Source organism: Taurulus bubalis (genome assembly GCF_910589615.1).
Source record: "Taurulus bubalis genome assembly, chromosome: 3".
In the NCBI taxonomy this organism is placed as follows: Eukaryota; Metazoa; Chordata; class Actinopteri; order Perciformes; family Cottidae; genus Taurulus; species Taurulus bubalis.
In genome coordinates, this window is record NC_136591.1 from 3076008 (window position 1) to 3103466 (window position 27459).

General features: G+C 42.5%; 1 protein-coding gene across 1 annotated transcript in view; it reads right to left on the minus strand.

Moving 5' to 3' along the window:
- Positions 1-4309: 4309 nt before the first annotated feature.
- Positions 4310-27459, minus strand: part of cep128 (centrosomal protein 128) — a gene marked incomplete at its 5' end in the record, with an annotated part of 40395 nt that continues 17245 nt past the window's right edge. Inside the window, 9 exons of the mRNA XM_079215922.1 lie at positions 4310-4872; positions 5371-5479; positions 7266-7379; positions 9285-9362; positions 12157-12180; positions 13182-13231; positions 17296-17488; positions 19595-19654; positions 26654-26818. Of these exons, the coding sequence (XP_079072048.1) occupies positions 4823-4872; positions 5371-5479; positions 7266-7379; positions 9285-9362; positions 12157-12180; positions 13182-13231; positions 17296-17488; positions 19595-19654; positions 26654-26818 (843 nt within the window). The 3' untranslated portion in view covers positions 4310-4822. The remainder of the gene's footprint in view (positions 4873-5370; positions 5480-7265; positions 7380-9284; positions 9363-12156; positions 12181-13181; positions 13232-17295; positions 17489-19594; positions 19655-26653; positions 26819-27459) is intronic.

A 27459-nucleotide genomic window follows, 5' to 3' on the forward strand; every position in this document is an offset into this window, starting at 1 on the left:
CGCTTGAGGACCCCACCGAGGGAACAGCTGACCTGACTTTCTCCTGAAGAAAACCACTTCAACAACTAGCTAGCAAGCTAACCCAAGCTAACCTAAAACAAGCTAACCTAAAACAAGCTAACCTAACTCAAGCTAACCTACACAACCGTCAGTGAACAACCAGCTGATTGTTAGCCATGTAGCAATGTGTGTTTTCACCCAGAGTAGTGATCATGAAGTTGATTTTATTATCTCTCTAAACTTTACTGAAACATATTCCCTCTGGTCTGTGAATTGTCAAACTTTTCACCTTAAAGAATTATTGCATAAAGTAAAGAAACTCAGAAGTACTATCAGTAGAATAACTGTCAAATAAATCATGCAGATTGGCTCATTTCAAAGTTCTGTATCATATTTTATAATATTGGATTATTGATACTGATTCATCAACATGTGAGCTGTATTTAAATAGCTGTGCAGGTGAAAGCAAATACAAACTAAGTATTGTTGGATAACTTTGTTCACTGCTTCATGTTTTGTAAAAGTAACGCGTTAAATAAGTTGTGTAAAATGTTTCTCTGCAAAGTAAGTAGGACATGAGCTGTCAAATACATGTAGTGAAGTACAGTAGAAGAAAAAACATAATTGAGCTTATTTATTCACCAGGCCATTGAAGGTTCTCTCCACAAAACATCAAAAGCAAAGGTTCAAAAGAAACACACCACAAAATGACATTCAAATACAATTAAAAGCATTAAAGCGCCAAGAGAACCGGAAATGAAGACAAACTAAAACAGAATTAGAGTGCAGTGTAAGAAAGAACTACCTACGTCTTTGTTTAATTGAAGAAGATTCTGCTTTTCAATGTACTCACTCTGTGCTTGTACTGGACAACAGTCCCCATGCCATATGGTTATGCAACAATCCTCTTTCCCACACACACATTTTTATATTTAGCTGTGATAAGTTTTATTTTATGTCTAATGTTGTTTTAGTGTGATAAGTTTTATTTTATGAATAACGTTGTTTTAGTGTGATAAGTTGTATTTAATGTAGGAGGAGGAGCTGGAGAAAGTGTGAACCCTCTCATTCAAAAGGTAAATATACATTTCTACCTTCTTTTTCATACTGATGGATGATTTAAATGTTTACCAAACAAGATTTTGTATTTGTTTTAACGAAGAGAGGAGGAGGAGGGCAAGTATGAACCCTTTTATTAAAAAGGTAAATATCAATTTCTATCTTTTTTTTCATAGTGATGGCGGATTTAGTGATGGATGATTTATGTTCATATTTATTTTCTCAAGATTTTTTTATTTTTAAATAAATATGTTTCTGTCTCTGGTTCAATATATTTCAGATTTAATTGATTGGGCCGAAGACGTGGAAGCCAGATGCTCAACCCGTTGTCGACACGCTGCGTATCGCTCCACCCTTCCTCCCTCTCTCCCCCCTTCCGGGCGACACAGTGGCTCAGTGCTTAGCGCTGCAGCCTCACAGATATGGAGACAAATCCGGGGAATAGTTTTGATCATTTGAAAAGAAAGATTTGAACCTGAAAGTTCATGTTTTGGTCTTGAAATTCAACAATGTATTCAATATAAAAATAAGTGTATGACAAGTTGTTTTGGGGTTAAATTATTTATTTATTTCTGTTGAATTTCTTAAAGTTCAAGACCAAAACTTGAACTTTCAGGTTTAAATTTTCTTATCAAATGATCAAAACTTTTCCTGGATTTGGCTCCATACACAGATTCTTTCCTCTGTCTGTGTGGAGTTTGTATATTCTCTCTGTGTCTGCGTGGGTTTTCCCCTGGTAGTACAAAATAAATATTCACTTTTGGCTAATTGGAAACTCTAAATTATCAACTTTAATCAATCGTGAAAGGGTTTCTCCTGGTGATCAGGTGTTTCCCATTTCATACACAAAATAAAATAAAATGAATGCAAAATAAAATAAATGTTTCTGCCTCTCTGATTCAATATACATAGTATTCATACAATTGCATGACATGATGGTGACTATAAAGAAGAAGTATCTTTAGTTGTGATTTTTAACTAAACTGAAGCTGATCAATAAAATGATCAATGTTACGTCACAAAAGAAGTTCCAAATGGTATTTTAGGAGCTGACAGGAACTGGTTCTGTAATAAACAATTTTATTCTACAGTAAAAAACACGTAATCTTCATCAATGAGGGGTTTAAAAATAGTTTTAATATTAGCATTATTTACCGGTAATTTCTATTTCCCTCATTGTGTGAGTTGACTAATAACGAGTTGATCACTAACGTCCTTTTCTATTACTTCAGTTGTCTTACTGACAGATAAAATGATGAAACTCAGTAAACATAATCTATGTATAAAGACTTTTAAAATGCATCTCTGAATAACTGCAGGTAGTCAGGACTTTATTTATGTAAATGAATTGTGTAGCGCAGCTCATATCCATTATAAATAACCTGAAAGTCAACACTATTAAGAAGCATTCAGAGAAATACTTTCATCAAAGTCATCACTACGGCTCACTAATTAAAAAGCTGCAAACATGAAGCCATGGTGAGTTTTAATAGTGAGACTCTAAAGGTGCAAGGTCAAACTCTGGCTTGAACTTGCACCAATGGATTCTCAGGTATTTTTGAACAACAAAGTGACAGAAGTCTGGTTCTGAAATGTAACGAGCAGGAAATGAACGGCAGCGTTCACTTCAGATCATATTAGCATTAAAATAAATGAAACCAGGGCCCTATTCCTCGTACCTGACTTACCGAGTTAGCGGGCTAATTTTCAGCCCATACACATATTCAAACATCTAGTTATATGGTAATCTACACATACATGTACATACACATATATTGTACATGATACATACGTGCATACAGTACATATATCCTCATAAGTATATATGTATTTGTATACTACTGCCAGCAGGCACATTTAAATAAATATAATCTGATTAATTTGGGTGATGAAGCACTAAAAATTAGCCGATACATTTTCCCAACACTGACGCATTTAACTTGTCTGATATATCAGCGTTCACGGCAACAACGTTGCGAATATTCGCAACGCGTTTGCTGTGAATGACTAAGGTCTTGAATTCCTCATATGCGTTCATGTTCATCTCATGCTTCTCAGCGGAGAAATAAAAAGAGGTTCCTCTGAGTTTATTTGCGATTGTACTGTTAGAAGGAGCGGGCACACGCATTTATCCAGATGACTGACGTCTGGTTGAAATATAACGAGACCGTTTCAGCACGGATCTTCCTTTGTTGAGCCAGGTACGAGAAATGGGGCCCAGTTTGGATCGAACTGTCAGGTTGAGCTGCACCAGTGACCGTCTCACCTTCTGTCACTTTCATGTTTCCATGTTGTTCCTTTAGAATCTTTCTAACAAGGTTTTATGAGCTGAAATGGAAGTTCAGATTCTGCAGAAAACAAAGCTTGTGTTATTTTGTGATGAAGATTTGCATAATTCTAGAAATTATGTTTGTGGAGTTAAAAAAAAAAACTTTGATAAAGTGAAGCAGAACAAAGTTAGAGAGGGTGTCATCTTCATTTACTCTTAACTAGTAACATATAAACTTATATTTAAACATCTGAACAACATCTCACATGTGTACCTTTTATTCTAACACCCAAATTATTCAAATAGCCCTATTAGTTGCGGAGATACACCCTTTTTAGTTTGGCTATGACATTTTCGAGGAAAAAGCCTAAAATAGGTTGGTGTTCGAATATGCATTCCATACAGGACGCCTCCCTCCTCATACCACTAACATGCATTGGTCACATTGCAATGGTCTGCTGTCCATTTCTAGCTCCTAGCATGCTGTACAGAAACAAGCTCCACACGCCTTAATGCTGTAGCTATAAACGATCTAATGGAACGCCATCATGATGGAAAGACATTTTAACGGCATACCTTTCCAAAGTACAGCACAAAGTGCCCGAACATATGGCTCCAACAAGAGTATTTACAACTCTGAGAAGTGTTTACACAGCAGGTACTGCGTGTGTTTACGTCTTTGAAGTGGAGCAGCACATTAAAAGAAGACTTTTCTCTCTCATGTGGCTTTTGGTTGTTCCCTCCAATGAAGGATTTGAGCAAAAAGAGGGACCAGTGGGAGAAGCTGGAATCTCAGCTGCTGCAAAGCAAACACTTAGCTCTGAAATGAAGGAGACATCAAGAGGGCTCTGCTTAGAAAAGCAGACGTTTGGCTGCTTGGGGATTTATTCTCAGTGCATATACTTCCTTCACATTAAAGCAAACAAAAAAATGGACCTATTTGTGCTTATAGTGTCTTTTTACAAATATATACTGTAGGAAAACAAAAATAGAAAGCCATGAAGCAAATCGGTCAATACATTAAAAGAGATATAAAAACATATAGATATATATTTATATATATATATATATTCATTTTCATGATGTCAGTAGAAATATTGTTGAAAAGGCACCAGTGTTTGGTTTGAGTGAACATTTTAGCACTAACACATTGGCATGATAATAAGGATACACTCAACAATATATAAACACCTTAAAATAGTTCAAATAAAGCTAATGTAATGTAACAGTCAAACTATTTGAGTTGAAACCTTTTTTTTAAAATACATTCAATTCAGGTTCTTATAAATAACATTTAAACACTTCCTCCTGAACAGTGTCCAAAGTCATGCGGCTCCAAAGTATCCCTCAGAGTTGGCGTTGAAGTCTCCGTCTTCCCGTCTTACCCTCTTGCTCTTGAGCGCCTTCAGTGACGCCCGGGTGAGGTAGAGGAGGATTAGTGTCGAGTGCAAAGGCCTCCTGGCACAGCCGAGCACCGTGGGTTTAAAGGTTGAGCTAATCCGTGAGGGGTTTGGACTCTGAACTGGTCAGCCGTTTGGGAGGAGCTGTGGCGGAGGAAAAACCAGAAGAGTTATATTCCCACAGCCCACGAGGTGGGAGTACCACCTCCACTTTGATTGTTAATGGATCTAGTCCATTACACGTAGTCCCTAAATGAGTCCCGTCACTGCCAAAGCACTCCTGAACACGTGTGATAATTGCATTGTGTATTAACAGCAGTGTGAAGTAGCCGTAGATATATTTTGGCCAGCATACTTCTTGGAGGTAAAACAGACACAAAGCCACGGGAAAGTACGCTTCCTCTCACACGGCGCCAAATATCTGTAAGCAGCTTAGGAAAGCGCTACAAGTGCTTTTGGCTGAGAGCCACTGGCAGTGATACAGACACACACTCTGAGCACTGATGGAAAAATACTGAACGGGAAAAGTGACAGGTCTGTAAGGACTGCCGCAGTGAAATGCATCACACCGTAAGCTTCATGACGGTGGCCTGTACTGTGGCGGTCAGCGGAAACCTGCGTTGTCACGGCAGAGATACTCACACAGGGTGTCCGACCTCAGCGAGCTGCTCAGGAACGAGCCGGGGCTTTTCACGGAGGAAGACAGAGCGGCCAGCCTCAGGCTCCTGGAGCTGGCGTCCAGCTTCTCGTCCTGGAAGACAGGAGGACGCCGTCACTGACGGAGCTGCAGCCATGCTAGCAGCACTGCGATGCCTAGCGTGGCACGTTTAGCCTGAGGAACCAAACAAGTTGGGACCGACTCGTCCGTCTCATCAAATAGTGGATGCTTTTGCCATGAAAGCCGTTGGTGATCCTCTGACAATTAAACACCTCTACGAGACGGAGTGGCACACATTTGTGGACAGAAGATAATATATATATATATATATATATATATATATATATATATATATATATATATATATATATATATATATATATATATATATATATACACACACACAAGATGTCTCATTAGCTCCTTTTTCCAAACACAGGAGCTGGCGGGACTCGATTTGACTCAGCGATCGGCTGAGGAATGTGAATTTTAAACTGGCTCGCAGAAATCGCAGAATCTGAGAGTTACTTCGTGTAATTTGGTTTCATTCCAGCAAAAAGGATGCCGGTCTAGCAGAGAAGACTTGAGTGTCTGCTGACAGCTGTCCCGTGACCGGGTCCAACCCGCACAGGGACGTTAGTCTGGTTTACCCACACACTAATGTATTATTCATTCAGCATTTAAGTCACGACGGGAAGAGCAACGACTCAACAAACTGAATGAACATCGGTGGCAGATGGAACACACGTCTGTGGCACAATCCTAAAACAATCCATCCAATAATAGAGAGATCACGTCTGTCGGTCCAAAGTGCTCGTGACAGACTAACCGCCGCGGGCAAATTTCACAATGGAAACAGTAGAACCAGAAATGTGAGAGCTGTGGCATCCCAGGAGCTCTACATGATGACACAACATTGTGTTTGGGACTCCCTCTATGAGAAGACAGTGGTTTTCCTGTAAACACGCAGGCACAAGTGGACACACGTCTCTGAATACTTTGTGATTCTGTTGCAAGGCGGGCCAAGTCACTGTTGTCTCTTCCAGTTCCACACACGCATTACAGATATCCCTTGTTTATGAATCATTAATATTGCAGATGTCCTTTAATGACATCCACGGAGCCAAAAATCATCCCGTCTGAACAGAGCTTTCACACACTGGTGGTCCGAGCAGAGGCACATTCACATTCAACGTGGAAGCGCTTTGCTGTTGGCTCTGCTGCCTGCGATCAAGACAGAACTCTTGTAAAGACACCCCATCCATCCTTTTTCATTAAACAAACCCCGGGTGTGAAGCAGCTATTAAGCTAATGCAATCGCCACTTATCACTCAACACAGGAGTCATTTGGCAAACCGACGGGGTAATCTGGCAGATTAAAACCGTTTAAGAAGTGACTGTATGGCTGTTCGGGGGAGGCTGCGCGCGGCTGATGGGAATCAGCTGTCAGCGCCGATGTCTTGATGGCTCCCTCGACTGCTCCCTCGCACGGCGCAGGACCGCAGCCATCAACCGAGACGGGTGACGCTCAGGCTTTGTTTGAGCGGACCTTCGTGGCGACGCTCGAGCTTGTCCCACTCGGTCCATCCGTGATGCATTACCAGCACGTGGAATTATTCATGTATTCACACGAGTTGCAAATGAGGTGCTTTGCACACACACTGGCTGTGGCGTGGGCGAGCCAGACTCATAAATGACTCTCAAAGTCAGGCTATCCTGATCCAAGCGGCTGCTGTTTGAACAAAGCACGGCAATTAGTGACTGAAATAGAAAAGGTGTGGGTTGCTGTTTGGGAGTACAGGCTCTTGAAAGGCATCAGAAAGCTCATTTTTCTAGAGTACAGTCCATCTGTGTGTGAGTGTGTGTGCGAGAGCTGTACTCTGTGCTCCTGGATTCTGCGTTTGGACTCGTCCAGCTGGTGCTGGAGGTCCCAGACGATCTCTTTGTATTTGCTGTAGCGCTGCTCTATCACCTCCCTCTGCCGCTGTGACTCCTGTTGGCACAAAGACACAGCTGTCCTTAACCCTTCAGGGTCTTAGGCCTTTTAAAGCACTCACACATGAGATATATACCCATGTGTTACAACTACAATTGCAGAACAATCTCAGCTCTCTATATAATGAGGCACCATTGTTATAAGGCACAAGTGTAAAGTGATAATATGGCCCTAAAGCTGAACAATTGAAGTCCGATTTTTAAAAATTCTTCATATCTCTTGTGAAAACATAACTTTACTCATGTGGAAGAAACGTTTTGGTGATGGAAATTGGTTTACCAAAGGCCTTAGGTTCACAAAAGCAGTGGAATATATGAATAAAATGGTAGATACATGTAAATAAATGTCCAATACCACATTTTCTATTATCGTTTCCTGAGTAGAAGTGTTGTGTGTAACTACTTTCATCTAAATGAGAGAGGGACTGAGAAATGACTTCATACTACAGACCAAGCTTCATGGGGTGTGTGCGAATGAAAAATATCTCAAAAGTCTGAAATGAATGTTTTCGGCATGATGCTAACGTGATGCGTCTCCATGTTTTCTCATGCACTCTGTTAGAAAGCTCTCTCTATCCAGTATTGACCTCCTTGATGAGCTTCAGACACAAACAATACAGAAACTAAAGTAACTGACGACGACCTGCTCATGGCAATGAACTCGGATCTTTAATGAGTCTTGCTGTTACTCGTTTTAAGTGCCGCCTTGTGGACTGTGGTGGCGAACAATTCATCAGACCCAGTGTGAAGAATCTGGGAATAGTATTCAATCCCTCTTACATTTGAGCAACACAAGCCTTTTTTAAATAACTGCTCTGGATTTAGTACTGAGCAGCTTTAACCATTCCATGAACTCTTGGTGTCACGTGTTTGCCCACCGAGCTCCAGCTCTCTGGAAAACCTCCCACTGCACATTCAAGCTCTGCAGGTACTTGCAAATCCAGGATGTTTTACCTCGTACAAGTACGCAACCTACTGCAGTATTATTAGGGTTATACTACGGTTTCGGATTGCTGTACGGTATGAATTTTTGATATATCGTCACCGGTCGACGCTTTTGGCAGCAACAACATTTAATGTTCACAGCTTGAAGCTGAAGGAGCAGCGGACAAAGCTACTTAGGTCTCATGGTGACTCACTTGACTCATGGTTTGAAAGAAATTACATCGCCATGATGTTGGGTAAATTAATTCGCCAAAATGCCCGCCCACACAGGAAGACTCTTCTTGTGCAGGAAGAGGTCTCTTCCTGTGCGACTGAGTGGGCGGGATTTAACCAGCATGCATTTTGGCGATGTCATTTCTTTCAAACCATGAGTCAAGTGAGTCACCATGAGACCTAAGTAGCTCCATCAACTTCTATCCGTGAGACGTAAGTAGCTCAGACCGCTGTGACTGTAAACATTAAATGATGCTGCCTGCCGAAGGATGACAATAGTTGTTACGGCTGCGCATGCGCCACGAGTATCAAGGGATTCCCCTGGGTCCTAAATCCCTCCATGTTCAGCTTAACACAACCTATGTACCACAGCTGCTGGCCAGTTGCGAGCGAGTGGTGAAAAACGGCGGCGGCGGCGGTCCTTTTCGGCGTCAATAAATTAAAGTGTTTATTTGGAAAAAAATACCATGATATACCGTAAAACCGCCAGAATCTTACAAAATACCATGACATGAATTTTTGGCCAAACCGCCCAGCCCTAGGTTATACTGTAAGATCGTTGGCTTTAAGTTACTAACCTCAACCGTGTGTTTTATTTGCATTTTCTGTTTGAGAGACATTACCCAGAGACGCTCTAGGTAATGTGCACGTTAACTGACGTTGAAGTTTCATTGCACGAAGGTTGGTAATCCGAGGGAAAGGAAACCTACTTTGATCCCAGAGAAAAGGCTTTATCTGGACCCACCTCCAAATCTTTGAAGTTCCCCATCAGACATTGTTTCTCTGGAATTGACTCCAAGTGGTCCAGAGCCACTCTTGTGTTCTGGAAAGAACACACATCAAATCAGTTACTTTACATCACAATGTTCATTTCCTTGTTTGCATTGTCTGACATTCATATTTGGTCCTTTAACTTCAGCCTTTTCAACCAAAACCAAGACTAACTGTAAATGGAGAATCAATACAATATCTGCATTGTGCCGGATCCATGAAACATATTTTAAGAGATTCTTTGAACGAGAAGTAAAAAACAATCAGGAGACTGTAGCTCACAGCATACTGTTATAACAATACTCCTTTAATTAACCAAACAACGGAATCATGTAAAAACAATTACCGTGTAAGCGGCAGACAGAGAGCATTAGAATGAAACAGCTAAACAGGTTAACACTGACACAGTTCCCTTAATCGCCTCCCCCTTTCCCTCACGTGTCTTTTCCTCTTCCTCACTACTCATCACTTCAGACTGAATGATGAAAGAGAGCGAGGCGAGGAAGGGATAATTGATGAAAGACACATTTAGTGAAATGAGAAGTCGATCCCAGTGGAGGGTCAAGTGAAGCCATGAGTACTGATGACGGCTGCACAGCTGGATCAGCTTTAACTTTAACTGCTCTGATGCCGTGGTATTTGCAGAGATAATGGGATGTACTACCAAAAGAACGGGGCTGATAATGTCCGCACTGTTAAGTAATATTTGTTCTCCAGCGAGAGAATATATTGTTCCTTTAAAATAAGCCGCCTGAGAAGCATTCACACATGCACAACAAGCCTGTATGCATCAAGAGCATTGGTAAATACATATTGTTCCTTTACAATAAGCTGTATGCATCAAGAGCATTGGTAAATATTCTACTTGGTATGCTCAGACACACACGAGCTACAGTGTTGGTGGAGCTCAATGCAATATGCAGCAGAGATGCCATTGTTGAAGAAGGAAACCAAAAGCATTCAGAATACAGTTCAAGGTAAAAATGGTGTTTTTCTGTATGTTCCACACACGCCACAGCATATTAAAGGTACATTCTCATCGGCTACTAGTGGCGCTATTTGAGTTCTGTATGATGCACATTCCTGCCACGATATTCTAATACGCAAAATCAAACCAAAGCAGTAAAGAAGACTGCAAGTGTCCTGTATGGAAATAATGAACAGCTGGAAATATTAAACAAATAAACAGCTTTGCAAATGTTTAACAAGGAAGGAAACTATCAGAACCCTGAGGACAGAGCATAGAACCCTGAGGACAGAGCATAGAACCCTGAGGACAGAGCATAGAACCCTGAGGACAGAGCATAGAACCCTGAGGACAGAGCATAGAACCCTGAGGTCAGAGCATAGAACCCTGAGGTCAGAGCATAGAACCCTGAGGACAGAGCATAGAACCCTGAGGACAGAGCATAGAACCCTGAGGTCAGAGCATAGAACCCTGAGGACAGAGCATAGAACCCTGAGGACAGAGCATAGAACCCTGAGGTCAGAGCATAGAACCCTGAGGACAGAGCATAGAACCCTGAGGTCAGAGCATAGAACCCTGAGGACAGAGCATAGAACCCTGAGGACAGAGCATAGAACCATAGAACCCTGAGGACAGAACATAGAACCCTGAGGACAGAGCATAGAACCCTGAGGACAGAGCATAGAACCATAGAACCCTGAGGACAGAACATAGAACCCTGAGGACAGAGCACAGAACCCTGAGCTCAAGAATAATAAAAAAAAGCATTTCAATGTGAAACACTGAATGTAAAATAAATCCAAACAGGACCTTGAATTCAATACTTGCGTCGCGCGGCCCCTCCTACCTATGAAGCTTTTCCAGAAGTAGTGTATTTAGGGATGTATTGATGAATTGCAGATTGATTGTGATATACTGAGGATATGGATTAACGGAGGAAAGGTAGTTTTGTGTAAAGGTATGATAGATTACAGAGTCCTGCTGACTGGAAGGGAACTGTTGGGTAATACAGGATCTGCCTGAACCACTTGGCTGCAGGAAGCTGAAAGATGGAATTAGCTCTGGGCAACATGGGCGCTTTATTTCTGGGAACGCAGCCTGAGCGCTCCCTGTTCAACAGACATCATGTCACGCTGCCTGGTCAATTCAGGAGCTAATGGAGGACTTTGTTCCAACACACTCAGCGCAACCTCTAATTAAGATGAAGTAACTGCTCCACTCCACTCCACTCTATTCATCCCTCCATCGTATGTTTCAATGGCCTTCAGATGGAGCATTTAAGCATCAAAAGAAGTGGTTGTTACAAGGCGTCCCGCTGATCTCCACACTCAACGGCCCACTGACACACGAGTGAGAGTCGCTGGTTGATCCCCGGCACCGGGGGCCGCGTGCAGAGCGGGTCGAGGTACTTCCTCTTCTTTCTCACAACAGCTAATTGGAGGTTGAAGTGGTCAAGCGCGCCACATAATTGTGACGGATGGACGGTTTTATTTATTTATTTTTTACAACAGAGTAAGAAGAGCTTGGGTCAATAGAGCCGTTCAGCGGTGCTAAGTAATTGCGGGGTAACATGTAATAGCTGATTAAGGATGTTAGCGCTGATGTCAATCCTGTATTGTCGGTCCAGCTCGGTTCTTAACCCCCTCAGCAAGACTTATGATGATTACCAGAGCTGTGAGCCGTGACTAAAGCAATCATTTCTAACCCCGTGTCAGCCTCTATGGGTTGCTGAACAGACAAAGTCTACGCACAGAGTCAACACCACTTCTAATCAACAACTCCAGGGCATTGCATACCTCCACGTTTTCTAAAACGGAATTTACATACAACTTTTCTTGAACTGCTTTCATCAATTTGGAGTCGAGAAATAAAAGCTTACCATCTCCAGATCCAAGACACGGTCCTGAAAAGACACAAAACACAGCAATGTTGCTTCATATGCACAGAACACAGAACCTGAGTGAGGCTTAAACTAACACAATAAGTCCAGCTCAAAGTGGTAGATCAGCAGAAATGCAGGGCTAAGAAGAGTCTGACACACACAAACACACACAGATGTTCCCTCTCCAACGATGCATAAGTGATGCTTTGCCTCTTATCTGCCACTCAAACACACACCTGCCCCCCCCCCCCCCCCCCCCCTCCCTCCCCTCTGCCTGCACTGCGCTGATGGTTTGCAACACGGGTGCTTTCTTTCCCTCGACCCGCCCTACAACGGTTTTGTTTTTCTAAACTCGTCAGCGTCCCTCACTCTGTCTTACCTCTCTACGTCTCTCTCTCTTCATCCTTCATAATTAAAAGCTTGGCTGGGTCTGAGAGGCCTGATTAATTGCATGCGAAGCGCTGGCAGGTGCCATCGTGCAGCCACAGATGGGACCCCGGGAATCCAACACACACACGCACACACACAGATAAAGAAGGAATGCTTAGCAGACATTTTACTGTGTGTGTGTTTGGCTGTTTAATGGCGAGTAAAGGGTCGGTGAGGCGCTGGGGGCCGGTCCAACCCAGACTAGGGGAGTTGGTGGCCTGCCAGGTGTAGATGCTGCGGTACTGAAAGACAGAGACAAGGCCTCTGGCGGCCTTTAAACTCCAAGGCCTCGTGTCTGCAATAATTAGCTACTTGTCCAAGCAAGGCTGCAAGCAGTCTGTCAGGCCCGCGGCTGTGTACTAATGTTTGGAGCAGCACATCACACGACTCAGACAACTGAAGCGCAGCAGTTGCACACACAAAAAAATAAAAATATTTGAAGGAGATGTGGTGTATAAATAAAAACCATACCAGCTGTCTCTTTTTTGGCAAAACAAGGCCAGCTGGATATAAAAACCCTGCAGTCTGGGCTGCAGCTCTTCAGACGCAAGTGAACAAACGGGTAAGGATTGATGAAGATATAAAGTGCTCACCTGAAGGCTCCTCATCTCTTCCTCCTTCCTGCGACTCCTCTCCAACAGCTCTGAAAGACACGTTACGGTCCATGAGTCGAGGTAGAGCTACCTCCCCTGAACCCGCGTCAAAGTATTGACAATGAAGCATCTTCAGCAGGTGTTGTTTACTCCTTTAACTCTACACTTCCAGTACCTCATGCTCAAAAACAGACATCCACCAAAGGGAAGCGCAAACACTTCATTTGACTTTTTCTTTCCTCGTCATTTTCTCTGACTGTGTCATTTGGAATTATTAGGAAAATAGAGACATGGATCTGAAACTTTTCAGAAAATGTCCACGTTTATACTCCTGTATTATTGCTAATGTTATTCTTCATATGTCGAATTGTATGCTTGCCAGTAGACACAGTACACAGGTCAAGGCACTGCCCTTTGGAGCTAGTGGCAACTAGAGATTAAGATCAAATAAAATAAAATAATCCTTTATTAGTCCTGCAGTGGGGAAATTACAGGATTACAGTGAATAAAAGATTTTAAAAAATCAAGTAATATAAATAAACAGTAATAGAAAACAGTAAAGAAGAATATTAAATATACAGACTGAATTAAAAAAAAGTATATCAAAGTACTTAAATAATCTCCTCTTCATAAACACACCAAGGAACATTTCATTTGAGTTCAATGGAAAAACTCAATGAGGCCCAGAGTGCGGTTATAATGGCTCACTGTGTGACTGTGGCTGGAAGCCGCTAGTTAGCTGGTAGCCAAGAAGCTCATGAACGAGTGAAACAGCTGAGGCCAACAAGCTAACACAAGTCCAGCGAGATGTTCAGCCGACTAAAGAGGCTTCGGTTAAGATAACTTGGAAAGTACCGGCCTCTGTTCCACCTACTTTACAACCCTTTATTGCTACATGGATGCTGGATGACATCACAACCAAACCTTTCTTCACTTCCCTGGAGTCAACGAGCAGATCTAGAGGAGCAGAGCCCAAATCCTCCTTCAACCCATGCTCTACTTTATCACCATGGTGGGTATTTCAAAGCAAACGACTAATTAGCCTATTTTGGAAAGTGTACTTCACTGATGTTTTTGGATGAACCCCAACCTGGGTGTGGTTTTTAGGGGCGGATCTAGACAAACACTGACTTGCTTTACTTTTCATTTCTTTCTCTGGAAATGATGGTATAGATACAAGTGTGTTTCTAAAGTAAAACTATTACTACTTCCCAGTAAAAGTCCTGCATTCAAATGTTCACTTCAGTTCTGATCAGGCTGATTGATCAGGCCTTGTTTGGATACTTTGTTACCAAGTCGATGCAAAAGGTTTTGAAGCCTTGAGTTCAACAATTTGGCCGTCGCCATCTTGGCTTTTTGCATATAATGAAAGGATGAAAGAGTCATCAGCACAATGTGCCCACATTTATTTTACGTTTGTTCAAGGTGAAGCTAACGTGCAAACACGTCGGTACTTTGTGTCTAGAACATTAGGTTATTGGTCGGTTCTCCCTCTGTATTTGTTTTGGTCGAAGCCATTTTGTTGGTTTCCTTTCCAGAGGTAGTTTTGTTATCTTGATTTCTATTTGTTTGGCACGACCACAAACTGTCCCAACCTCTCCCACTTCATGGAGAACCTTTGTTCTATTTAACCACCAGCAGTGTGAATAAATAGTTTAAAAACATTACTTTCTTTCACTTATTCTTTGGCTGACCTGTGTTCGTTTCCCCTATCTGAAACGGGGGCGTAACAGCTTCTCGAAACAAGATCTCAAACTATCTAAATACATGTCTAAAACAAAGCAGGAGTGTCATTTCACGGGGTCTTTAGCAGTAGTTTAACATTCACACAGATCGTTACAATAAAAGCGGACCGTATCATGTGAATGGAGCCCTGGTGACTGGGCTTCCAGTTCCACTGCTAATGATTAAACCAAAACCCATGAATCGGTCCACTTCTCCTCCAATGAGGTCTGAGGCAGTCGAGCCGTCCAGAACCACCGGCTCGCCTCAACATGCCGGGCTGCTTCACAGACGGCTTGCTGTGACGGTTATTGTACAGAAACAGGTGTTGGAAAGACAAACTCTGCAAAGCAATGTTTTTAATCACAAATCACAGGTTCTTTGCTCAATGAGGTGTTGAATCAAAGGAATAACTCTCTTCATTTAAATACAGTTAGCACTTACTAAGCAAACGCCACAATATTTACCCAGGTTTATTCCGCTGGGCTTCATGCTGAGCACAATAAACTTTGTGCCAACTGCTACAATAAAATGGTGGCAACATAGTGTGAGAATAAAAAATAAAGAAAGAAAATGTTCAAAAACATTTTAGTTGTATTTATTCTCACAACATATAATAATCAGGTATTGTTTTTCCAATAGCTAATGCCAACTTGTGTTAATTATGTGTTTTTGTTTAGTATAAATTAACTGTTGCACCATTGATGACGGCTTCAAATATGATTATGAGAATCAGACAATTCTTCAACAAAGACGTTCTCTCCTCACATGCACAGTGCAGAGCGACCCGCTCCACCTTTGTTTTGGGATCAGCTGCACAAGTGATGCGAAGAGAAGGAAAACACACAGACTGCAACCGCAATCTGACAGTAATGAATTCACTGAGACAATTACTGTACATCACACGATGTTCTGCAGAGGGCTGGCATTGACATGCCATCGACTGAGATGAGGAGGGAAGCAGGAAAAAAACATCTTTTGAAAATACAACTTCCCGTTTTATGAGAACAGGAACTACTGAATTCATCATGAATTGCAGCATTGTTTTTATCCTTTACTAACACTTTACAAATGATCTTATTCGTCATCTATAAGTCCTGAATACTTCATTTACAAATGGGGAATCCATCATTTATAAAGAATGAAACCCAAGCTTATTAATCAAGAATGAAACATTTATAACTGTGTTTATGAATGAGTTACTAATGAGTGTTCATGTTGGAATAATGCTTTATAAATGATGGATTCAGTGTTTATTCATGCTTTACTAATGCTAAATAGTGTGTAGTTATTGTAAAGTGCTTCTGAGAATATGAATGGCAGAAGAAAACACCAATCAGTTGTGATGGGGAGCGGTAAACTAAGCTATAATAAGTATTTGCTGCATGGTGAAGTGTATAGCTTCTTGTCATTACATATGTGTAGGTCTTGTTTTGCTCGGCAATAATACAAGAGAATCACTGAAATGACTAAGAAGCCATACTTAGAGTTGATGCAATCTTAATTTGCACGCCATGAATTAAAATAACCCGATCTTGTGGCTGCTGTGACACCAGCTCTCAGGTCTAATTACTGAAGGGACCATATCAGTGCTTCTGTGGAGACGGACGAGACTACTTCTGTCCGACGGTTGGGTCAACAGACCGACTGACCTGTGAGGGGCTGTGTTATCAGACGGTTTATCCACTTCAGCCCAAAAACAGACTCTCTCTCTCTCCGTTACTGGAACACAAATTAGGCCCAAGTCCCTGCATTGTTCAGCCCTCCCTCTGGCGGCTACAGCTCATTCGGAGAAACTCAGTCAAACATGGAATTCGGAACGGGGAAAAACAAATTCTCAAAGTTCACACACACAAAAAGATGCTTTCTCAAACGTTTTGTAATCATAAAACAGACAGGTCAGTGTGCACGGTCTAAAAGAAACAATGCACCAGGCAGCCATTCTAACAAGCACCAGTTACAACACAGAAGAAAACCTTCAGTAGTATGCAGTCATTTAATTAGCTATCGCTTTTAATGACGCCGTGTTTGAATTCAATTAACAAAGAGAAGAGGAAGTCATTGTGTAGGTTCAATCAAAATGACTATTTGCCCAAGAGTCAAGGAATAAGTCCATTTCCATGGAGCGCTTGCCGAGTATTCACAATGTTTCCCTTCTGTTAATTCACCAGAGCAAATGCTTCCTTTAATCAGGTATTAGCTGCCCAACTTCGTCTGATTAGTTATATAGCCTGGCTTTGCTTGGATGACAATACTACCACCACTGAAGCAAAAAAAAGAAAAACACCACACACACATCTAAACCCACAAATCATACCCTGCATTTTATTTTGCTTCCTCAGAGAAGTCAACATGAAGGTATTTTTCTAATGAATGACTACTCTTTGAGTACCTCTCTTTTCAGTGTCGAGGGAGTGCAGCAGCTTCTCCTGTTGGTCCAGGCGCTGCAGGAGAGCCATCTGCTCCGAGTCCCGGCTCTGCCGGAGGGCCTTCAACTGATCCCTGGTTTGTTGTTGTTGCTTCTTCAAGCGCTGCTCTCTTGTGGTACACTCCCGCACCTCCTCACACAGCCAGCGGATCTTGGTCTGGGTGGTTAAGTAAATACAAAATCAATGGGGTGAAGTAAGATGGGCTTGATTGGTTCGTATAGTAAAGGTTTTAATCAAGACTTAAGGGAATCGGGACATTAGGGGGTGGAATTCACACAAACACTTAAGTTTTAAGACCGTCTGTCAGCCAGGCGGCAACCTTCGGCTCTCAAACGTGAAGCTAATGCAGAGGTGCCTTCATCCTGCACCAAGGGGCGACTCCTCTGGTTGTATAGAAGTCTATGCTTCATGTGTTAAAGCTGCATTCTCTCTCCTGACCACCAGGGGGCGACTCATCTGGTTGTATAGAAGTCACTCCTCAGTCCAGATACGTTCACTTCCTGTTCACTGATTGCAAAAAGCCAAGATGGCGATGGCCGTAATCCAAGATGGCGACGGCCAAACCGCCAGTCCACAAAGTCAAAGTCATGGTGACTGCGTCAATTCAGAGTGGAAGTAAGTCACCTAAATTTTCCCTTAAAAGCATCTTAATTGTAAACTTGCAGCTATCCAAGCTGCAAGTTTACAATTCTCTTGAAATATCTTTGAACACAAAATACAGTCTATCATTTTGACTATGGTGTCAAACTCAATGTTCAGAAAAGAGTACGGTCAAAGAGTGTGCTAAAAGCTCAGCGGCACAGTCAGCAACAGGGACTGTATATGAAATAAAGGGTTGTTACGGCCATGCAAAGGATTGGTTAACTGTGTATTCCAGATGTGCTCGACAAGCCTGTAAATCACACCTACATTTTACTAACATAAAAATTGCTAACTAGGGAGCTAATTATCTCTCTTGTGCTCCGGTGCTTTATTCTTGTAAATGCACAGAGCTCTGAAAGCCTTTCTGACAGGAGACATACATTATGGTGATAAACACGGTGAGCTGTGCAAACACATTTTAACAAAGTCTCTTGCATCGGCGCCACAGCCATATTTACATCTTTCATTTGTACGGTGCATCCTTGCAATACCAAATGGGAACTGATCCGTTTTGGAAAGAAACCAAGGGACAACTATTATTGCAAAAGACAGGAAGGCAACATTAGGCCTCACTAAAGCAGAACAGTGCTAACCGTGATGCTGGCATAGAGGAATGAAAGCCAGTGAGAGAATGCACTGTGACGGAACTTCTTAGGGTGGTGCAATTCACTATTGTCCTTGATAATTACTATGGAGAGACATTCTGTCACAAATCCCTGAACTTCACAGTTTTATTATGATGAGGGCAGACTTCCAGCACACATCAGTGCTCAGCTGTGAAAACTGGTTTCCTCAACAGTAAGTCATCCTTTACTGGGAGGCTATGCCGCTATGTGTTGGTTTAAACACGCAGAAATGCAACAAATGTGGTTGCTACGATTATTTAAGTCTGCAAAGACTAAATCACACTGAATACATGAAGTCTATGCTATGCTCTTACATTAATCTTCTATTTCGTGTAGGCCTCGGAATGAGCATGATTTTCATGGTAATAGTGTCACATGCTTTAATTGTGTGTTTTCTCCATCCTACCGTTTAAAGGTTTGGGATCACTTAGAAATGTCCTAATTTTTCAAAGAAAAGCACTGAAGATAACATTAAATTAATCAGAAATACACTCTACATTGTTAATATGGTAAATTACTATTCTAAGTGGAAACATCTGATTTTTAATGAAATATCTACAGAGGTGTATAGAGGCCCATTTCCAGCAGCTATCACTCAGTGTTCTAATGGTACTTTGTGTTTGCTCATCGCATAGAAGACTAATGGATGATTAGAAAACCCTTGTGCAATTATGTTAGCACAGCTTAAAACAAAAGCTATAAAACTGACCTTCCTTTGAGCTAGTTGAGTATCTGGAGCATCACATGTGTGGGTTCCATTATACTCTCAAAATGGCCAGAAAAAGGGAACTTTCATGTGAAACTCGCCAGTCTGGTCTTGATCTTAGAAATGAAGACTATTCCATGAAGGAAATTGCAAAGAAACTGAAAATGTGTCTGGGTGACCCTAAACCTTTGAACGATAGTGTGTGTGTGTATATATATATATATATATAAATAATGTACATTTAATTGTTTATTTAGACAAATCCCCCGTAAAGAAGGCAGCACATACCTTTGTCTCAGCTTGCCAGCGGTGGATGTCTTTCACTAATCCAGGTTTCTGGGAGATCGCCTGTCAAAACAGCACAGAGGTGAATGCATGCGTGAGCTGCCTGTGAAAGCATGCATTACAAAACATGCTGTTCTTGAAAGACAACTACTTCATGCAGGTTCAGTAGGTTGTCTGAATTGACACAAAATAATTGAAGAAGCATCAGAGAAGTTACAAAATGTAGAAAGAAAATGCAGAAAGGGTGATGTGGATGGACAAACAACCGGATAAATATCAGAGCTGTTGTCAAACCCTTCACTGTCGTGAAGAACGGCTTCTGCCAACTTAAATTGGCGTGCGTGTTGAACAGCCTCTGACACGCTGCACACACACACACACACACACACACACACACACACACACACACAGGAGGTTGTGTGTGTCATGAAAATGAGCTCAGGGACTATGTTCCATCCTTCCCAGACACGCTTGTCAGCATCAGCAATACAAACTGACGGTCTGCCAACTCCTAATGACTGCTGACACGCACACAAAGACACACGCTTCAGATAAAACAAACACTGGATGGCCCTCAGCATTCATGACCTGCTTGTTTCACATGAGGGCATGAACACAGTACCCGAAATGGAATGTGAGATTCTAATTCTCCTTTTAAGCATTCTGGTTTATCACCGAGACCCCGTGTACACAGGCAGGTGTTCGTTTGGTAAAGGGCCATTAGGGGTTCACTAAAACCAGTGCACACGGTGATGGAGAAACTGGAGTAGCAGCTATCCTCTGCTACTAATGGCTCACACACAACTAAGAGGGCCTTCAGACGGGAAACAGCCATGTGTTATAACAAGGGATGGGGCTGCGTGGGTGGTGGGGTGTTGCTTCAGGTACCAATTAAATGAAGTCCAGCTGAATTCATTTGAAAACCTGTCGGAGGCCAAAACCCTGCACAGCCGTTTGCAACACAGACACAGGACTGTAGAGCTCAGGAAAGTTCTCACAGAGGCATTTACCTGTTGATGCAAACAGTCAAACACACTCTTGCCACAGAGGCTTCTACCAGCGATGTGCGTTTGCACGGATTTGATTGGCCACCGCAGTGTTTTGCTGGACTACTACTTTCTGTTTAGCAGATTGAAGATAGTAACACTGAGGCTGATGATGACTGACTACAGGGTTCTTACACATTTTGACCAATGGATTTCCATGACTTTTCCATGACTTTAAACCAAATTTCCATGACCAAAGGTTTAGTGAAATCTCGGTGTATACATGAAAAAGTGAGGAAATGAGAATTCCAAAGCATACCTTAAATGACACGAATGAATGAGAGACAACAGGCTCGTTCGAGATGAGGTAGAATCGATCTGCGGTGATCGGCGCGCAATGCATGCTGGTTAGATTTGTGTCCGACTTGCTCTGAGGTCATGCACACGTGGTTAACGATAATCTCACGAGATCAAGCCGGCCGTCGATTTCAGAGTCAGCCGCCGCAGTTGCTTTCCAACGACTGCGTGGCCCAGTGCATGATGGGAAACGCCTGGCTGTCGCCAAATCAGAGAGCTGATTGGCTCTTAGATCTGACAGCAAACACGTGTTGTAGAAAATCCTTATTTTATGTGTAGTTGTAATACTTAACGCTCGGTTGTTGACTATTAGTCTCATGTTTAAATCTGAAAACATATTTTGTGTGGTTGTTAAAACAAAATCGTATTTATACAACACATATCCAAATGAGTAGTAATGTATTTCACAGACAGACATAAAAAGAACACAAGGATGCAGCTAGACCCACATTCCAAATAAATATATATTTATAAACACATGAATGAATCCAAACGTGATCTGTAAACTACAAGTAGACAAAAGTTCGGAACTAACAGGAAGTCATTTTCTGTGACTTCCTACTTTGAAGGCAGCCTAAAACTGTCCGACTTGACCGCAGTTTATTGTCAACGCCTCCTGCTGCGGCCGCAACTCTAACGAACGAGCCTAATAGTTTGATTAAAAGAATAAACATGTATATACTCTGGTTGACATGCATTCAGTAGCATCCAGCTAGTGCACACAATGCGTTGACTTTTAGTGCAAATTTTTACAAAACGTTAAGTTGGCAACTAACTCTAGCTCTGACTCCCTTTGCGTCAACACGTTGGACAACGTGAGACTCTTAAAGTGGGGAGCGAGCCGCGATATGAACATTTGCTTTCGCCACAAGCAAATTGTGCCGGTGAAATAGCAGACTGGCGTCTTAGGATGATCTAAAAGAGAAATGTGAGTTGGCAACCTTCAGTGCCCACATTACCTCCGCAGTAAGGACTTTTTTTGTTGCTGCGCCATCGCTTATCGCCGCCTGCTTGTTAGCCGAAGTGAGCAGCACGCTCGGCGTAGCCGTTGGCCTCGCTGTGGCGAGAAAGCCGGTGATGGGGTCGCTGTAGCTCCACTAGCAGCAGCGCTCTGATGCTATCACAGTAGCTCAGGGAAGCGGTCGGCAAGTCACCTGTTAATTCTTGCGAATAATTCGCACTGCGAGAATGAAAGCGTATGTCTGCTTCTATATTTCTTTTAAAAGCATATTCATTATTTCAAACTCAGTGTAAATGAACAACATGAACACATGAATACAACACATTTCCATGACTTTTCCAAAACCTTTGGGATGTTATTTTTTCCCATGACTTTTCCAGGCCTGGAAAAGACCATTTTAAAATTCCATGACTTTTCCAGGTTTTTCATGACCGTACGAACCCTGTGATTAGTTCTGCACTTATTAATGATAAGAAGTCGGTTGTAAAATTATTACAATTCATCCTGACGGAGACATAAATGTGTGTGCCACCTTTCATAACAATCCTTCCAATAGTTATCTATACATTCACTCTAATTTACAAAAGGTCAACCTCGTGGTGGTGAATGTCTTCACCACATTTCATGGGAATCCATCCGGTATTTGGACTCTGCCAAACCTAAAGACCCGCCGCTAGTGAGGCTAACCCTTCTGTAGTGTGAACATGGACTTATCCAAAGGTACGAGGCTATGAGATGAAAGTCACCTGCTCCTAAGTAAATAATGGGTCCTTTGCCCATGAGCAACCTTTCCAAAAGCTCGTGTGTGAATCCATTCATAGAGAGACAGAGTAAAACCATAAAAAACAAAGCCAACACAAAAGTCCCACATATTTTTTTTCCTCATGTACACCCTTGTGGCAAGGTGTTTACGCACGATCACCTGCCATGGAAGGCACGCAGCAGGAGGGTTCCTGGACCCTTTCTGTCCCGCGCCTCGGCAAACAACATCGTTACCGCGGAGGTGTCGAGCTACTTTTTCAAGCCGTCATTCAAAACCAGATCCAAGCACAAAAAAAAACCCGAACATCCCAAGATGTTGCCACGGCAGCTCAAAGGGCGGCAATGCAACGCCGCTGTGCAGAGGTGCCCGTCTCGGGGAGCGCACAATCTGTGTGGGAGGATGAAACTCTTTCCCCAAAACCATCAAAAGGCAGCTCGGCGCAGTGGCAGACAAAAAGGAGACTGTTGGAAAACTGAACAAGTAGGCTGGGAGTTGAAAGTGCCGTCTGTGGGGTTGAAGTGAAAGAAATGCCACTATTTTCTCAGCAGCACCGCCGTGGAATCCAAGTGCCTGCCACGGCTTATTTAAATGTGCGACTGCGTGGCTTATGTGTCTGCGAGTAAACCTGTGACTGGGTGTCTTTGGTTACAGTCTGTTTGTTCCACCTCCCGCTGAGGAATCGGTAAAGATGGCAGAGTTTAGAGGTGGAGATGTTAACGACTAGCAGCCAGTGGAAGGGACAACGCTGGATGTCTTTGTTGAGATGATGACTGCGGCTTTTTCCTTCATTAAAGGAGGCAGGAAGCAAAGGAATTTAGACTGAAAGGAAAAAGGGTTGTACTGGATGTTCTTAAAACCTTATTCTGATGTTTTAGAGTTGAATGTCTATCTCCTTATTTTATGATGTCCTCATAATAAAAAGATTGCGTGAATGTAATTTACGGTGTTGTTTAGATTGCTGCCTCCCTTTGTGTGCGGAAAACGTGGAGAGCAAACCGTCTTACCAAAAGGGAAAATATTGGTTTTGAAAGGCTAAATGACAACAAATATGGATTGCAGAATAATATGAAAAAGAAAAAAAACATGAATCTGGGAAATGATGTCATCAATCTTTTTTCAGTAACTCTTGACTGTTAGACTTGACAGCGCTCTGGAGTTATTGCAAATGTTTGAATCACATCAGTTGGAAACAATCCTATGAAGCCGCCACTGGAATCTAATTCTAAAAAAAACGTATAATAGCAGAAATAAAATGAGTGTAGCCTGACCTTTATCTGCAAGCGTGCAACCGGGTGGAGAATGAATGAATGAATAGACATGCAAAAAACATTAGAATGTTGATTTTAAATGAGAATGTCAACCTCAAACTATTCAGCACATCTCCACACAGAGCCTCAGTGACAGAGAGGCACAGGGAAGAAACCCCAGACGAGATTCCCAATCGAGTTCATAAGGGAAAACAACCCCGTCAAACATGACATGACAGCGGAGGTTAGACTTGTATGAAGACTGGAAAGTGGTGGGAGAACTCTGTGCCTATGGAAACACTTTCACCAATATAAAATCTTCCTTGGTAACAGTTTTATCGCCTGCCAACATCCATGAAGTCACATATGACAGCGCTCTCCCCCTGTTGGGGTTCCTTAACCTCCAATGAAGCACTACTCTGTCTTGCAACTTCTGGCATTAGTGCTCCTGAAGAGAAGGAAGGGGGCATCGTGGGGTAACTGTGAACGATTCCCCTCATTAGGCCAATCACTAGCCAGCCGGACTTCTCTTCAACGTGACACATTCCAGATGAGGGGAGGCATTGGCTCCAAGATTGGGGAATCTGTATCAGATAAGAGCTGACCGGGTTCATTAGCTTGGAGCAGCAGAGGAAGACGAGCGTCCAGCCTGTGAGTAAGCGTGTGTGTGTGTGCGTGTGTGTGTGTGTGTGTGTGTGTGGCAGTGTTTCCTGTAGGCCACATGTGTAAACATTAGTACTGTAGAAACTGTACTTAGCACAATATGCTTTAATGAGGCATGTGTATCTTACCCCACATACATTTGCATAATGTATTGGAAAGCATATCTGGAGTTGAGCTTGAATCCTCTTGTTGATCTGATCATTGTGGCACACTAAACCATTGAATCTAATATGAAATGTTCTGAAATGATGCGAGGAAATGAAAAGAACGAGATGCTAACTGAATGCATCTATTTGGTCTCATTTAAACTGTTACTTACTTGTCTTCAATAACATGCAGAAATGAAGACAGGATTGAATAAAAGGTATATTTCTTCAAGTTAGCTGGTTTACCATTTATAAATAATTTAAGGTGATGCGGAAATGGCAGTAAAAATGATCAGGACTGTTCATTGAGGCACACATTCCCTCGTCACACTTTAAAGTTAATGCTATTGTAAAGTGGGTCACAGCTGTTTGTTATTTCTAAAATGTTGGTACCCAGAAGAAAAAAGAAAAAATTCTGGACTCACCAGACCTGTGTGTGTGTGTGTGGTTGAATAGCATGTACTGTACATTCATATCATTCTACTTCACTATACCTTGCTCATATATATCAATAAGGTAATGCAATAACTATTGTAACAGACGGCCGTTTGTCCCATAAAAAGAATACTTCACAGCATGAATCAACAGTTGTATGTCATTTACTCACCCCTTATTATCTTTACATTTAGGAAGAAAACTCTTTCCTCAAAAATCCAAAAACGGAGAACCGTCTTGATGGATTGAAGTAAATGGGGGCCCCAGGCAGTATAATGAAGTTTATGTTATCCAGTCATACGCTCACGACCTCCCAGACCTATTTAGAACACAACTCATGCAAGCGTGAGACTGTTTGTGTGGTTTGAGCCTTCAGGCATGCGAGAAAAATGGTTTCTCCGGGAATTTGAGGTCACACAGGTAAGGGAGGTAATTGATGAACAAATGCTCATTTTGGGGGTGAAGTATTCTTTGAAGAAGCCGATCCTCCACACATTGTGAGTAAAAGGATTTAGTGCTTACCATTTCTTAGCACTTTGTTATACACATAAAACATTGTAATTCTGCCTGATTGGACTCACACAGAAACATAGAAAACACAATCTCATCCATCTCAAGTTCCCTTCCTACAAGCACCTGTCACCTCATGAGGAGAACAAACATCTTTCCCCGGCTAGCATGAAAGGGTTTTGTAGTCACCATGCAGCCTGCTTTCAGCATTCAGTACAGTATGTGCAGGATTAGTGGGCCTTGATGATGATGGTGCATGTGTGTGATCTAAAATGCATCAGAAACTATTACGATAATCCATTAATCCTTCATTGGGTTAAAGTTTTAAGCAGGAATTTCTTAAATGTCAGAATTTGCAGCTTTTCCTTGTCTACGCTGAATATTTTGGGGTATGGACTGACAAAACAGTCAGCCAACACCAGACATTTGATGTCCTCACTTTGGGCTCTGGGAAATATCATCTCCAAATCAATCGCTAAAAATAATTGTCCCTTGCAGCCATAGTGCGCTCAGACGCCATTTGCACAGACAAAAAGCATCTCTGTTCTTATGCTAATTCTCAATGGAAGTCAATGACATGAAGCTACAAACTGAAGCCCGCAGGTAGGCCGGTCCCTCCTTATTTTACTGCTCCAATCATGTGAACCAATCATATGTCTGCGTTTCATCCGGTCCTGTTTCCATGTAGCCACAGAATCCGACAACAAGCCCTCGAGCGACACTTCAAGTGGCTCAGCGACGACATAACGAGCCACGTCATGTTCTAATTTGAACTTTAACACTTGAACCAAAACTAGCTGGGTGAGATGAGTACTTGTACGCAGCTTGTAGTGTTCTGGTTACTGAATGAGTTCCCCTGCTACTGTGCATTGATATTCTGTGTAGATCTGTGTCTGCTGGGTGTGCATGCGAACATGTTCACTCACAATGCCGTGAGGGCATTTTGAATCGCGTTGAATGGCTTTAGACCGACACAACCGACACAACCACATACCCGTAGCTTGTCTTCCCCGTTCTTAGCCAGGCTGCGACAGGCTGCATCCAGTTCCTCCCCCGTGGAGGTGAGGACGGCCTCTCGCTCCGCTTCCATCCGCAACACCTTCTCCTCCAGCTTAACAAGCTCGGACTCTGAGGCGCGACTCCGCTCCCCCGACCTGACCTGTGGAGGATGGGAGAGAGCCGAGCAGGGGTGGATTCAAATTGGCCATTGCCGCCTGGTGCGTTTAGTTCTGTTATTTTAATCTCACAAGACAGGATATAGACATTCATTACAGCAAGTGCTCTGTAAACGAGAGGCGACGTGATCAATTGATCGGCTTACTCGATAATACACGTGCAGGAAGACAGGCAGCGCTTGTCTATCAGAGAGACATTCCCTTCCCACTCACACAAACACAGAGTTAAGTTTCCTCCTCTGACAACAGTTTCAGGGTCCCTACCAGGACACAGTCGATCAATATATCCGAGGCATAGGAACCAACTGATGCCCAGGGACTATGGATCATTATCCTGTCTCTGGGATGATAAACCACCCATGTTACAATAATAAGAGTCCCCTATTCCCCATTCAATACATGATCCCCTCAGAGCCCCATGGGCCTTATCAAAGGCCTGCCAGAGAAGAGCATAGGGTTTCAATACTACATCTGCTGTTGTAAAACACCCAGGGACGTATTGATAGAGCCCCCCTTAAAAATAGTGCTGATTTGGCACCCCTTACCTTTTCAAACCATCTGTAGGTTTATCTGATCATGTGACCGTACAGATATCCCAGATCTTAATTCAGTGTCCTTAAAGCGT